At 47.4% G+C, this 13,450-nt stretch overlaps 1 protein-coding gene and 2 non-coding genes across 12 annotated transcripts in view; 1 reads left to right on the top strand and 2 right to left on the bottom strand.

The window, feature by feature from the left end:
* Positions 1 to 13,450, bottom strand: part of MOK (MOK protein kinase) — a 30,505-nt gene that overhangs the window by 16,661 nt on the left and 394 nt on the right. For 2 of the 10 annotated variants that reach the window (XR_014466328.1, XR_014466329.1), the window contains exons 1-4: positions 9,636 to 9,781; positions 9,088 to 9,202; positions 5,848 to 5,937; positions 3,905 to 3,975 (exon numbers count right to left, since the gene is read on the bottom strand). Coding sequence is in view for 8 of the 10 variants with exons in the window: in XM_083167588.1 (XP_083023714.1) it covers positions 3,905 to 3,975; positions 5,848 to 5,937; positions 9,088 to 9,202; positions 9,636 to 9,654 (295 nt within the window). In the remaining 2 variants the exon portion in view is untranslated. Of the gene's footprint in view, positions 1 to 3,904; positions 3,976 to 5,847; positions 5,938 to 9,087; positions 9,203 to 9,635; positions 9,785 to 9,806; positions 9,957 to 13,450 lie in introns of those variants that run through there. The other 8 variants (XM_083167593.1, XM_083167594.1, XM_083167589.1 and 5 more) reach the window with 7 other exon arrangements.
* On the bottom strand, positions 10,003 to 10,075 carry TRNAK-CUU (transfer RNA lysine (anticodon CUU)). The gene has a single exon. It is a non-coding gene; the product is annotated as a tRNA-Lys (tRNA).
* On the top strand, positions 13,249 to 13,322 carry TRNAI-AAU (transfer RNA isoleucine (anticodon AAU)). The gene has a single exon. It is a non-coding gene; the product is annotated as a tRNA-Ile (tRNA).

The following is a 13,450-nucleotide window of genomic DNA, read 5'->3' as shown; positions in this document are numbered from 1 at the left end:
CTGGTCCTCAGCTACAACACGGCTAATGGGTGGTCCTGTGCACCCCCGGACCACCCCCTAGATTCGCCTATGACTCCTCCTACCTTTATGTCTTTTATTCCCCTGTCCCATCTTATTACTGCAATATGTAGCACATTTTCCAAAAGATGCACATTTAATAGGATGCGAATTACCGTAAAGTATACAACTCCCAAATTTAGTAGTGATTTTTGGTAAAAAATAAAAAAAAAAGACCAGGTTCTGACAGGCGAATTTGACAGAACCATGAACAGATCACTGCAATCTGTGCATGGTTCGGTCTTAAAAAAAAAATGTGTAAAAGTTAAAATGTAAAAAAAAAAAAAAATAACGTGGGATCCCCCCTCCTGAGCATAACAAGCCTTGGGCTAAAAAAAACGGTGCTGGTTTAAAAAAATCACGGGGCAACGGAAATAGGGTACCCCTTGATTTTTTTAACCCCTTCCCGACATTGCCTTTTAAGGTAATTTTTTTTTTTTTTTTCCTCCTTGTGTTCAAATAAGCGTAACTTTTTTAATTTTCCGGCTATATAGACACATGAGGGCTTTTTTTTTGCGGGACAAGTTGTACTTTCTAATGGTACCATTTACTATACCGTATAATATTCTGGGGAATCAGGAAATAATTCAATGTGGGGTAAAAAAAAAAAAAAACGCAATTCCACAATTTTGCGCTGGTTACGGTTTTTTTGGAGTTCATAGTTCGTTTAAAATGATGGGTTATCTTTATTCTATGGGTCGTTACGATTCCGGTAATACCAAACTTATATAGTTTTCGTTACATTTTACCACTAAAAAAAAAAATAGAAAATGTTACGGTTTTTCGAATTTGCGTCGCGTCGCCATGTTCTGCGGCTTATAACTTTTTTATTTTTCCACCTACGGACCTGGGTGAGGGCTCATTTTTTGCGGGCTGAAGTGTACTTTTTAAATAATACCATTATGGGATATGGGCGACTTTCTGATCTCTTTTAGCTATTTTTTTTTGGGTAGGCGATGCGACCAAAAAGCGTAGTTTTGGCGTTGGGGATTATTTTCCGTTTACGCCTTTAACCGTGCGGGATAACTTATGTTATATTTTAATAGATCGGACTTTTAGGAACGCGGCGATACCAAATATGTTTATTTTTTTTATTATTTATTTATTTTTATTTGGGAAATGGGGAAAGGGGGGTGATTTGAACTTTTAATATTTTATTATTTTTTTTTTATTTTTAAACTTTATTTTTTTTTTTTTTTTACTTTTACTACAAGGCCCCCTAGTGTACTTGACCACTAGGGGGCGCGATCGCCTGTACTAGGTTCAGCCATAGAGCTCTATGGCTGAACGTAGTGATTTTTTGCACTTCCTATTACATCCTGCCTGAGGCAGGATGTAATAGGTATGAATACACACGGACAGCACAGGGGTCTACATTAGACCCCTGGCTACCATGGCAACCGATCGGCACCCTCCGATCGCGCTGCGGGGGGCCCCGATCGGCGCCGGAGGGGGGCGCCCCCCCCCTCCGATCAGCTATTTAAGCACTGCGGGCGCTTTGCCCGCGGTGCTTAAAGGGTTAAACGGCCGCGATCGGCGAACTCGCCGCTCGTGGCCGTGAGAGCAGGGACATGGCTGTAATATACAGCCATTACCTGCTCTCTATCAAGCCAGCTCACTCCGTGAGCTGGCTTGATTCACCCCCAACCGACATATGACGTAAATGTACGTCATATGTCGGGAAGGGGTTAAACCAGCACCAGGCTCAAGGGCTGGTCCTGGTCGCAAAATACGGGGGACAAAAAGAGTAGGGGCCCCCGTATTTCAAGAACCAGTACCAGGCCCAACCAGCCAGCAGGGTAGTGCCACAGCGGGGGCGGGGTGCAAAGCATTTACCCCCTGACTGGTCAGCCTGGGCAGGGATCCTGAGGATAAAAACAAATTATATGAATAGTGACTGCGCCCTGGATACTGTAGCCCCTGGTCAACCTCAAGACTCCTAAATCTTGAACCAATAGTGTTTACAAAAGAAGGATGACCATAGGCGCTGTACCCCCACTAAAAAAGTTGGGAAGTCTAGTCTTTCTCCAATCACGTGGATCTTCCGTCTAGACGTTCCCTCAAAGATACTGCTAACTGACCTTAGGCAAATGCCCTATGTGCACGTAGCAGTTTCTTTTCAATCTTCAATATATACACCGAATCAGATAACCTCCAAGGTCCCACCCTGGGTAGCTTTTGGGTTTACACTCACCAGAAATCTGGGCCCTATGTGCCTTGAAAGGTATCTTTCTCCAGGTCTCGCCACGGCCCCTTAGTCAGGAAGCAGATGACTTCAAGGTTTCCAAAAGGTTTTTATTTTCCAAACGGAACACAGTCCATATGTACACACAACAGGATAAAATTTCTTAAAAGCTCTGCAGACACCAAGGTTCCTGCGGACACTCCCTTTTGAGGATACCCTCCTATCCGGATAGGAACAGGCACCCCAACAGTTGCAGATGTTGTAGCAGCAGGAGATGAGTTCCGTTTATATATATGTTGTGCAATATTTATTCAAATGTTTTTTAATGTTTTTACTGATGTATTTAATATATATGGACTGTGTTCCGTTTGGAAAATAAAAACCTTTTGGAAACCTTGAAGTCATCTGCTTCCTGACTAAGGGGCCGTGGCGAGACCTGGAGAAAGATACCTTTCAAGGCACAAAGGGCCCAGATTTCTGGTGAGTGTAAACCCAAAAGCTACCCAGTGTGGGACCTTGGAGGTTATCTGATTCGGTGTATATATTGAAGATTGAAAAGAAACTGCTACGTGCACAAAGGGCATTTGCCTAAGGTCAGTTAGCAGTATCTTTGAGGGAACGTCTAGACGGAAGATCCACGTGATTGGAGAAAGACTAGACTTCCCAACTTTTTTAGTGGGGGTACAGCGCCTAGGGATCCTGAGGAAGTGGGGACCCCCCCAATAAAGGCCCCCCCCCTCCAGAATTTACCTGCCCAGACTGAAGCCCAGACGTGATCTACAATGGAGGACCCCCGTGAGTATGGTTTTCTTCCACAGGTACCCCATATGCATTTTTTTCAGGACCAGCGGATGGACGTATACCTCCCTGTCAAGGTAGGTAAGTATCTGTATGGATGGGCTCTGGAGTCTGGATGTAATAAAGTTACATAGTTACATAGTAGGTGAGGCTGAATAAAGACTTGGGTCCATCTAGTTCAACCTAGGTTTATAATAGTTTATCCCTTGTTGTATAGTATGTTCTGATATTTTAAAGACAGATTATGTTTCTTATTTGTACCCGTGGATTTTGCACACCCCCACTATCCACGTCACCTCGAAGCGTGGCGAGCGCAGTGTGCTGAGCCCGAAGTGTGGTGAGCGCAGCGAGCTGAGCCCGAAGCGTGGTGAGCGCAGCGAGCCCCGCGAGGGGACGCGGATTACTTTACATGTATTCCGCCACGCTTCGGGCTCGGTGGCTTGCAGCACTCGCCACACTTTATAAAGTCAACTCCACGCCGACGTGGATAGTGGGGGGGGGGGGGGTATGAAAAGGTCGAAAGGACGCGTATCCGCGTGCGCTCGTCATGCTTCGGGGTGACGTGGATAGTGGGGGTGTGCATGGGTGCTTTTAAAATGAAGTACCATCACATCTCATCGCATGGGTGCTTATACAATAAAAAATTGCATCGCATCGCACCACAAATGTCATGCGATGCGATTCGCGGGCAGGGGTGCATTAAAAAGTAACTAAGGAAAATTGCATCGCATTGCACCGCAAAATTGCATGCTATGCGATTTTTCTACGGTGCAGTACGTATGTAAATTGGGCACCCTGCAAATAAACAAGTACCAAAAAGTCTCCATTGTTACATGAATTTAATTATATTGAATATCCATTTACCTCTTATCAGCTCGTAGATGTTCATGTCCATTAATTCACAAATTAATGCAAGGCATCCTGATTTTCTGTCACTGGAAAATAAGAAGAATCAGCAGCAATTCAGGGAAAGTGCCGACAAAGTGATTCTGACTGTAGACGTGATTCAGAGGGGTTGCCATTTGCATCGCTGCTGAGTCTTTGGACAGAAACTCTAATACCACAGGAGGCGTCTGAAGAATAAAAGATACCTCCTGCTTTAGGTCACCACCGGGACCATCAGCCATCAGAGGAAATCCTGTGCCAGGGCTAGGAAAATGCAGACACTGGTCTTGGCATGCCTATAAAGTGGGGACAACACCCCAAGGTTTTTTAGAACGGTCCCCTCTGCTGCTCCTCCACCCTCTGTCCCTTAAAACGGCATAGGCAGGAACTATAGGCAGCACAAAATCAGCACATATATAGCACAGATCCGGCACATGCCATCGGCACATATACAGTACAGATCCGGCATATGCCATCGGCACAGATCTGGCACATGCCATCTGCAAATATATAGCACAGATCCTGCACATGCCATCGGCACATACTGTATACAGTACAGATCCACCACCCCCTCGCTTGCACCTCTTGTAATCTGTCTGTCTCCCCTTCCTACTAGATTGTAAGCTCCTCCGAGTAGGGCCCTCTTCCCTCCTGTTGTCAAAGCCCTCTTCTCTTCACATTTCACTCACAGCTCTCCTTTACTCCAACACTCAGTGACCATCTTTGTCCGCATACTCCTCTCCATCATTGGCATCAAGCCTCTAGTTGTTTGTTGCTTGAGTCCTCACTACTTACATTTAAGCTGTAATGTGTATTGAACTGTGGTGCTCTTTATTTGTACTGTATTTTTGTTATTTATTCAATGTTATGCCAAGTTTTGCCTCCCTGTATTGTTCCTTTGTACGGCGCTGTGAAACACTTGTGGCGCCTTATAAATAAAATTATAATAATAATATACACTCCAGATCCGGCACATATACAGTACAGATATGGCACATGTCATTGGTACAAATACAGTACAGATCCAGCGCATGCCATTGGCACATATGCAGTACAGATCCGGGAACATGCCATTGGCACATATACAGCACAGATCCGGGAACATGCCATTGGCACATATACAGTACAGAGCTGGAACATATACAGTACAGATCCAGCACATGCCATCGGCACATATGCAGTACAGATCCGGCACATATGCAGCACAGATCCGGGACATGCCATCGGCACATATACAGTACAGATCCGGCACATATACAGTACAAATCCGGCACATGTCATTGGTACAAATACAGTACAGATCCGGCACATGCCATCGGCACATATGCAGTACAGATCCGGCACATGTCATTGTTACAAATACAGTACAGATCCAGCACATGCCATCGGCACATATACAGTACAGATCTGGAACATATACAGTAAAGATCCAGCACATGCCATCGGCACATATGCAGTACAGATCCAGCACATATACAGCACAGATCCGGCACATATGCAGCACAGATCCGGCACATATACAGCACAAATCTGGCACATATGCAGTACAGATATGGCACATGCCATCGGCACATATACAGTACAGATCCGGCACATATACAGTACAGATCCAGCACATATACAGTACAGATCCAGCACATGCCATCGGCACACATGCAGCACAGATCCAGCACATGCCATCGGCACACATGCAGCACAGATCCGGCACATATACAGTACAGATTTGGCGCATTCCATCGGCATATATGCAGTACAGATCCAGCACATGTAAAATATCAGAGGTCTGCATACAACACTGGGTTTACGTACAACTCTGAATCAGGCGCCATGCATTTTGCTTCTACTGTGTGCTAGAACCTGGATATAGACCTTAGTATGTGTCAGCAAATCATGGTAACTGAATACAATAGAGAGGTACTTACAACAGCACTTCGTGTAACATGAGGATATTGGGATGTGGGCTCAGTCTCCGTAATGCTTGGATCTCTCTCAGTTTATTCACCTGCTCGGAACTAGAAATAATCTATGTATTAGACATTGCCACCGTTTACTCAAATAAAAATACCAAATGTGCTCAGCACACACTACCATATTTTACCATAACTGTGCACAGGTTGCTGATCTGGTTCAGTAACATATTGTATTAGGAATCTGACACATACAATTGTTTCATGTCATAGGTGTTGCATACAACTGTTCAATGTCCTGTGTGGCATAATACAATAGTGCAAGACATACAGAAGGTTATAAAAAAAAAAACTACAATTCTGTTCCCCCCCGCCGGTTTTCAGCAGTCGTGGAAAGTGGCAGCCCCCTCCGACTCCTGGTGATCAATATTTTCACAAGCATATATGCTGTGCTTGCCTATTGCTGAATGCAGCACATCACTGACCACTGATAATTCACCAGCACTCTGGTTACCAGCGCAGCAAAGAACACAGTGACATCTGCTGTTAGAGAGAGGTATTACACCACATAACAAACTATACTTCTCTGCACAGTTGTAAGTGGATATTATTTCTCAATAACAACCTTGCATTTGGTCTGCTGCGGCTCTCTGCAATCTTTTCTCCTAGCGCATATCATGCCATGGTCCCGCTCTGATCTGCAGATAGTGCTATCGACTGGCAGCTCTGCCTTCTACCCAGTATAATACACCTTACATAAGCCCCGATGTCCAGTGGGTGAGAGAATCCTTGGCCTACCAATGGCCATAGCCGGTAAATCCAGGAATATGCTGCTAGGTTTCTGCAGTGAATAACTGGGAAAATAAATATAAATCATTCCTGGAATTATGTTGTTATAGACGGACATTAAATGTCACTCGTGGATTGGAGCAGATCACTCCCCAGCAATCCGCCAACATGTCCTTGCTCGTAAAAATACGTGGTAAGGGGAGCAGAGAGAGTTTAAGATGTCAGTCCCTTGTCTATTGCATGTCAGACCTCAGAATCCCAGTAAATATGGCTCAATATTCCAAACATCAGCATCGTGGAAAAAATACACAGGAAGATTACTGCCCAGCGATGCTCCATTGTAGAGAACCAGGTGTAGGTAAATTCTGAAACTACCATATCTGTACTATGTATATAGCTAAAGCCGGAACCATGCCAGGTGTATAGGAAAAGCCGGATCCATGCTAGATATATAGGAAAAGCCGGATCCATGCTAGATATATAGGAAAAGCCAGAACCATGCCAGGTGTATAGGAAAAGCCGGATCCATGCTAGATATATAGGAAAAGCCGGAACCATGCCAGGTGTATAGGAAAAGCCGGATCCATGCTAGATATATAGGAAAAGCCGGAACCATGCCTGGTGTATTGGAAAAGCCGGAACCATGCCAGGTGTATAGGAAAAGCTGGAACCATGCCTGGTGTATAGGAAAAGCCGGAACCATGCCTGGTGTAAAGGAAAACCCGGAACCATGCCAGGTGTATAGAAAAAGCCGGAACCATGCCAGATGTATAGGAAAAGCCGGAACCATGGCAGGTGTATAGGAAAAGCCGGAACCATGCTAGATATATAGGAAAAGCCGGAACCATGCCAGGTGTATAGGAAAACCCGGAACCATGCCAGGTGTATAGAAAATGCCAGAACCATGCCAGGTGTATAGGAAAAGCCGGAACCATGCCAGGTGTATAGGAAAAGCCGGAACCATGTTAGATATATAGGAAAAGCTGGAACCACGTTAGATATATAGGAAAAGCCGGAACCATGGCAGGTGTATAGGAAAACCCGGAACCATGGCAGGTGTATAGGAAAAAACGGATCCATGCTAGATATATAGGAAAAGCAGGAACCATGCCAGGTGTATAGGAAAACCCGGAACCATGCCAGGTGTATAGAAAAAGCCGGAACCATGCCAGGTGTATAGAAAAAGCCGGAACCATGCCAGGTGTATTGGAAAAGCCGGATCCATGCTAGATATATGGGAAAAGCCAGAACGTACTAGGTGTAGAGCAAAAGCTGCATGCACAATTTGATAGGAATGCATGTGCTGTCATTCCATACTCTTAGGCTTGATTCATAGTTGATCTCTAATGTGAGAATTAGATTTGTGAATTCTCACATTAACGATCAACTCTGAATCAGGCCTAAGTGTGGCTTTTTCAATACACTAAAACTGATGCAATGGTGTAACTAGTGGGGATAAGGCCTCACTTGGTGACATCATCAACGGGGGGTAACACCAATATAGCAGAGCTCTGGGTGTCACCACACCTGATGATACCACTGGATCCAGAGTCTGGGGAACTCAACTGGTCTCAGCATCTCCACCAAAGGAAGCTGAACATTGGGCCTGATTCAGAGGCTAGAAGCACATCACACGGCAGCTGCGTCTTGTGTCAATAGTCGCCTCCTCTTGGCTTCTGTGCTTTGCTGCTGTGTTCCAGAAACGCAGATGAAGCATCAGACCATGTCTACATGATGAGTGACTGCAGTTAGAACCTACAAATTGGGGATGACACCCTCGTTCTGTCGCTGGCCCACCTTGCCCGCAATCATGCTATGGTGTAGGGGGCACTGCCATGTCTGGATCAGGTGACTTAATGAGAACTGTGTAATGGAGCATTGTCTCATACCCCATACCCGTACATAAACTTGGCACTCTGAAACAATATGTGCCGAATGCCATCCAAAAACAATGGGGCAGATGTATTAACCCTGATGATAAAGTGGAAGGTGACAACGCACCAGCCAATCAGCTCCTAACTGTTATATTTCAAACACAGCTGATTGGCTTGTGCTTTATCTCCTTTTACCTTATCTCAAGTTTATCTCTTCGCCAGGCTGATACATCTGCCCCAGTGCAACATGTGGCAAAGCTTGGTGGCACTCGTAGCCTTAACAGACATTCACAATTGGGCGTGTTACCAGTCTACGGGGCACATTATCTGTCTACTGGGCAAGCTACCTGTCTATGGTGCACATTACCAGTCTACCTGGCACCTTATCTGTCTTCTGGCAAGTTACCTGTCTATGAGGCACGTTACCCATCTACGGGGCAAGTTACCCGTCTACGGGGCAAGTTACAGAGTTCTGGCAATGGTTTGAATTAACCTTGCTCCATTGCGGATGTTTGGTAAGACCAAGAGTGCGCCAACCTTTGCCGTATGTATAGGTCTAAGATAGGCCCTGCTAGGAGAAAGTCTCATGTACCTCTTAAAATGCTGCTTCATCTTCTTGCACGCATAGTAATTTCCATCTTTTAGACTTTGCGTCTTCACCACTTCTGAGAAGGTTCCTTCTCCTATCTTACTTATGACTTTATATCCTGCAATAAGCAGATCACAATGGGATTATGTTACTTGCCATAGGGGAGAGGGACAGAAAAGGAGGAGGGTATTGTGTGAGTGGGGGGATGCAGGGTGAGAGAGGGAGGCTAGGTGGGAGCAGGACAGAAGGTGAGGAAGGCAGTGGATGGGAGAGGAACAGAGGGGGAGGAAGGCAGTGCGTGGGAGAGGGATGCTGGATGGGAGAGGGACAGAGTAGGAGGAAGGCAGTGGGTGGGAGAGGGATGCGGAGTGGAGCAGGACAGAGGAGGAGGAAGGCAGTGGTTGGGAGAGGGACGCAGGGTGGGAGAGGGACAGAGGGGAGGAAGGCAGTGGGTGGGAGCAGGATGATAGGTGGGAGAGGAAGGCTTTGGGTGGGAGATATATGCAGAGTAGGGGAGGGTGGAGAAGGAGTGAGTACTGGGGTGAAGTTACCAGGCAGCGAGCTGCGCATAGCACAATGATAAGAGAGATGAGCGGTGACGCCGGCGGGTGATGCAGAGCGTGCAGTAGTCGGGGCAGTTACGGAGATCAACGGTGACGCCGGCGGGTGAAGCAGCGCTCGGTGCCGGGATACGCCCGCCGGGCGCAGCCCGGGGCACTTACTGTGCATGGTGAGGGGGGTGGGCGCCGGTATCCGACGCTGGCATCCTGTATGGCAGAGCGCAGTCAGGCCGCCATGTTGGTGTACACCGTCTCCTAGCAACCTGCTCTCGCACTGGGGCCGCTGGGGAATGTGCGTCTGTGTTCGTGATGTCATCACGCAGTTTACCCAGTGACAATAAATAAAAATAAAAATGATCGCCCAACGTGGGGCTCGAACCCACGACCCTGAGATTAAGAGTCTCATGCTCTACCGACTGAGCTAGCCGGGCGGCTGAGGTGGGATGGTGGCTCTGTGCCCCCTGTACCTGCGCCACCGGCTGTGTCACTGTGCATCTTCCTCTCTTCTGTATACTGCCTAATGCCTCTATATACTGCCCTATATCACTGTATTCCACCTAATGTCTCCATATACTGCCCTATACTACCGTATTCTGCCCTATACCACCATAGTCCACCCAAATGCTTCCATATACTGCCCTATACCAGTGACCCTCATATTCGCATAATGCCTCCATATACTGCCCTATACCATATACTGCTATATACCTCCATATTGCACCTATACTGCCCTATACCACCATATACTGCCCTATACCAATATATTCCACCCAATGCTTCCATATACTGTCCTATACCACCATATTCCACCTAACACCTCCATATACTGTCCCATAGCGCCATATACTGCTCTATACCAATATATTCCACCCAATGCTTCCATATACTGCCCTATACCACCATATTCTGGCTAACGCCCCCATATACTGTCCTATACCACCATATTCTGCCTAATGCCTCCATATACTGCCCTATATCACCATATTCCACCCAATGCTTCCATATACTGCCCTATGCCACAATAGTCTGGCTAATGCCTCTATGTACTGGGGTATGGGTAAAAATCGGACCCAGACAAATCCCCGGACCGCCAGACCGGACATCAAAATCTGCAGTCTGGAGGTTGTAGTGTCCCATTCTGGGGGTGTCCTGTCCGGGGGAGGGCTGCCTGTGACAGCTGTCACCAGGGAGAGGAGGAGGGGGAAAAAAAACCTCCCTGTATAGTCCGGGCATGTAGCAAATACCGGAACGGTCCGGACCACACAGAGAGGATGTAATCTCCCCTTCCCCATGCCCCTGGTAAAAGCTATCACAGGCATCCCCCAGGATGGTACACCCCCTGGACGGGACACCCCCAGAGCAGACACTACAAGCTCCGGACTGAAGATTTTGATGTCCGGTCCGGCGGTCCGGGGGTCTTGTCCCGGTCCGGTTTTTACATAGTCCCTATGTACTGCCCTATACCACCATATACTGCCCTATATCACCATATTCCACACAATGCTTCCACACATTGACATATACCACTGTATTCTGTTGAATTCTGCTATCTACTGCCCTTTACCACCATATACTGCCTAATGCCACCCTATACTGCCATATACAACCATCTACTGCTTTGAGACACCATGTATTGTCGTCCTGTGATGCCTTATGCCACTGCTAACGTACTGCTCCATGCTATTATATACTGCGTTATACCACCATATGATGCCATGTGATGACCCATGTATTTCTGTATAAAAGGAGCATGCTTGCTATATGGCTGCACAAGAGTAACACTGTACCCATGTAATGCCCTATGTATATAACTGCATACAGCAGGGAGGAGACACAAGGGGCTCACACCGGAGGAGGCACAGGGGGTAACGCTGCAACAGGGAGGAGGCATGGGGGTAAAGATGGATTATGAGGCACAGGGGTGACACTGGAGGAGGAGGCACAGAGGTAACACTGGATTATGAGGCAAAGGGGCACTGCAGCAGGGAGGAGGCACATGGGGTAACACTGGAGGAGGCACAGGGGCACCTCAGCAGGGTGGAGGCACATTTGTTAACACTGGATTATGAGGCACAGGGGTAACACTACCGCAGTGAGGCGGCACAGGGGTAACTCTGGGTAATGAGGGACATGGGGGGGGGGGGGTGTAACACTGGATGAATCACGGGGGTTATACTGGAGGAGGCACAGGGTAACACTGCAGCAGGGAGGAGGTGCAGGGGGTAACATTAGGGGAGGCACCGGTGTAACTCTGGAGGAGGCACAGGGTGTACCACTAGATGAGGCATAGGGGTAACACTGGATTATGAGGCACATGTGGTAACACTGGAGGAGGCACATGGGTATCACTAGATGAGGCACAGGGAATAACTATGGAGGAGGCACAAGGTGTAACACTATATGAGGCACAGGGGTAACACTGGAGGAGGCACAAGGGTAACACTGGGGGAGGCACACGGGTAACACTGGATGAGGTACAGGGGGTAACGCTAGATGAGGCACAGGGGGGGGGTAACACTGGATTTCGAGGCACAGGGGTAATGCTGGATGAAGCACGGGGGTAATACTGGAGGAGGCACAGGGTAACACTGCAGCAGGGAGGAGGCACAGGGGTAACACTGGAGGAGGTGCAGAGGTAACACCGGATTATGAAGTACAGGGGGTAACATTGGAGGAGGCACAGGGGTAACTGGAGGAGGCACAGGGTGTAACACTAGAGGATGCACAGGGGCATAGGAGTAACACTGGATTATGAGGCACAGGTGGTAACACTGGAGGATGCACAGGGGTATCACTAGATTAGGCACAGGGAGTAACTGAGGAGGAGGCACAAGGTGTAACACTAGATGAGGTACAGGGAGTAACTGAGGAGGAGGCACAAGGTGTAACACTAGATGAGGCACAGGGGTAAAGGTGCGTACACACGGACAGATTTTTCTGTCTGATCTACCTGGTGGGAACAAAAACCTGGAAATGTATGGGAGCAAATGACAATCAAAAAATTGTTTCCAAACACTTGAAAACAGACAGTGATCAGTCACACAAATTATTTAAATCATTCTGATGTAACAAATTTATCAAAGCATATATATTTTTTTCTGTTTTCCTGCATTTGGGTGGAAATTTTTGATTGTCCTATGCTCCCATTCATTTCCAGGTTTTTGTACCCACCAGATAGATCAGACAGAAAAATCTGTACATGTGTACGCACCTTGACACTGGATGAGGCACAGGTGGTAACACTGGATGAGGCACAGGTGGTAACACTGGATGAGGCACAGGTGGTAACACTGGAGGAGGTACAGGGGGTAACACTCAAGGAGGCACAGGGGTAACACTGGATGAGGCACAGGGGGTAACACTGGAGGAGGCACAGGAGGGTAACACTGGAGGAGGCACTGGGGTATTACTGGAGAAGGCACATGGGTAACACTAGATGAGGCACAGGGGGTAACCCTGGAGGAGACTCAGGGGGTAACACTGGAGGAGGCACAGGGTGTAACACTGGATGAGGCACAGGGTGTAACACTGGATGAGGCACAGGATGAACCACTAGATAAGGCACAGGTATAACCCTGCAGCAGCGAAGCACTATCCTATGTGTGGCCGGTTAGCTCAGTTGGTTAGAGCGTGGTGCTAATAACGCCAAGGTCGCGGGTTCGATCCCCGTACGGGCCATATGATTTTTGTCGCATTTCTTTATCTTTTATGACATTCACAGCAAATAGAAGTTACAGGCACTGCTACGTCACCGCATTACGTCACAGCCAGGTGTAACGATTGTAATGACACCGGGCAGCAAGGAT

The sequence above is a fragment of the Crinia signifera genome, chromosome 12, assembly GCF_055691185.1.
Source record: "Crinia signifera chromosome 12, ASM5569118v1, whole genome shotgun sequence".
NCBI lineage: Eukaryota > Metazoa > Chordata > Amphibia > Anura > Myobatrachidae > Crinia > Crinia signifera.
The sequence above is the reverse complement of the archived record's forward strand: the minus strand, read 5'-3'. Positions and strand labels throughout refer to the sequence as shown.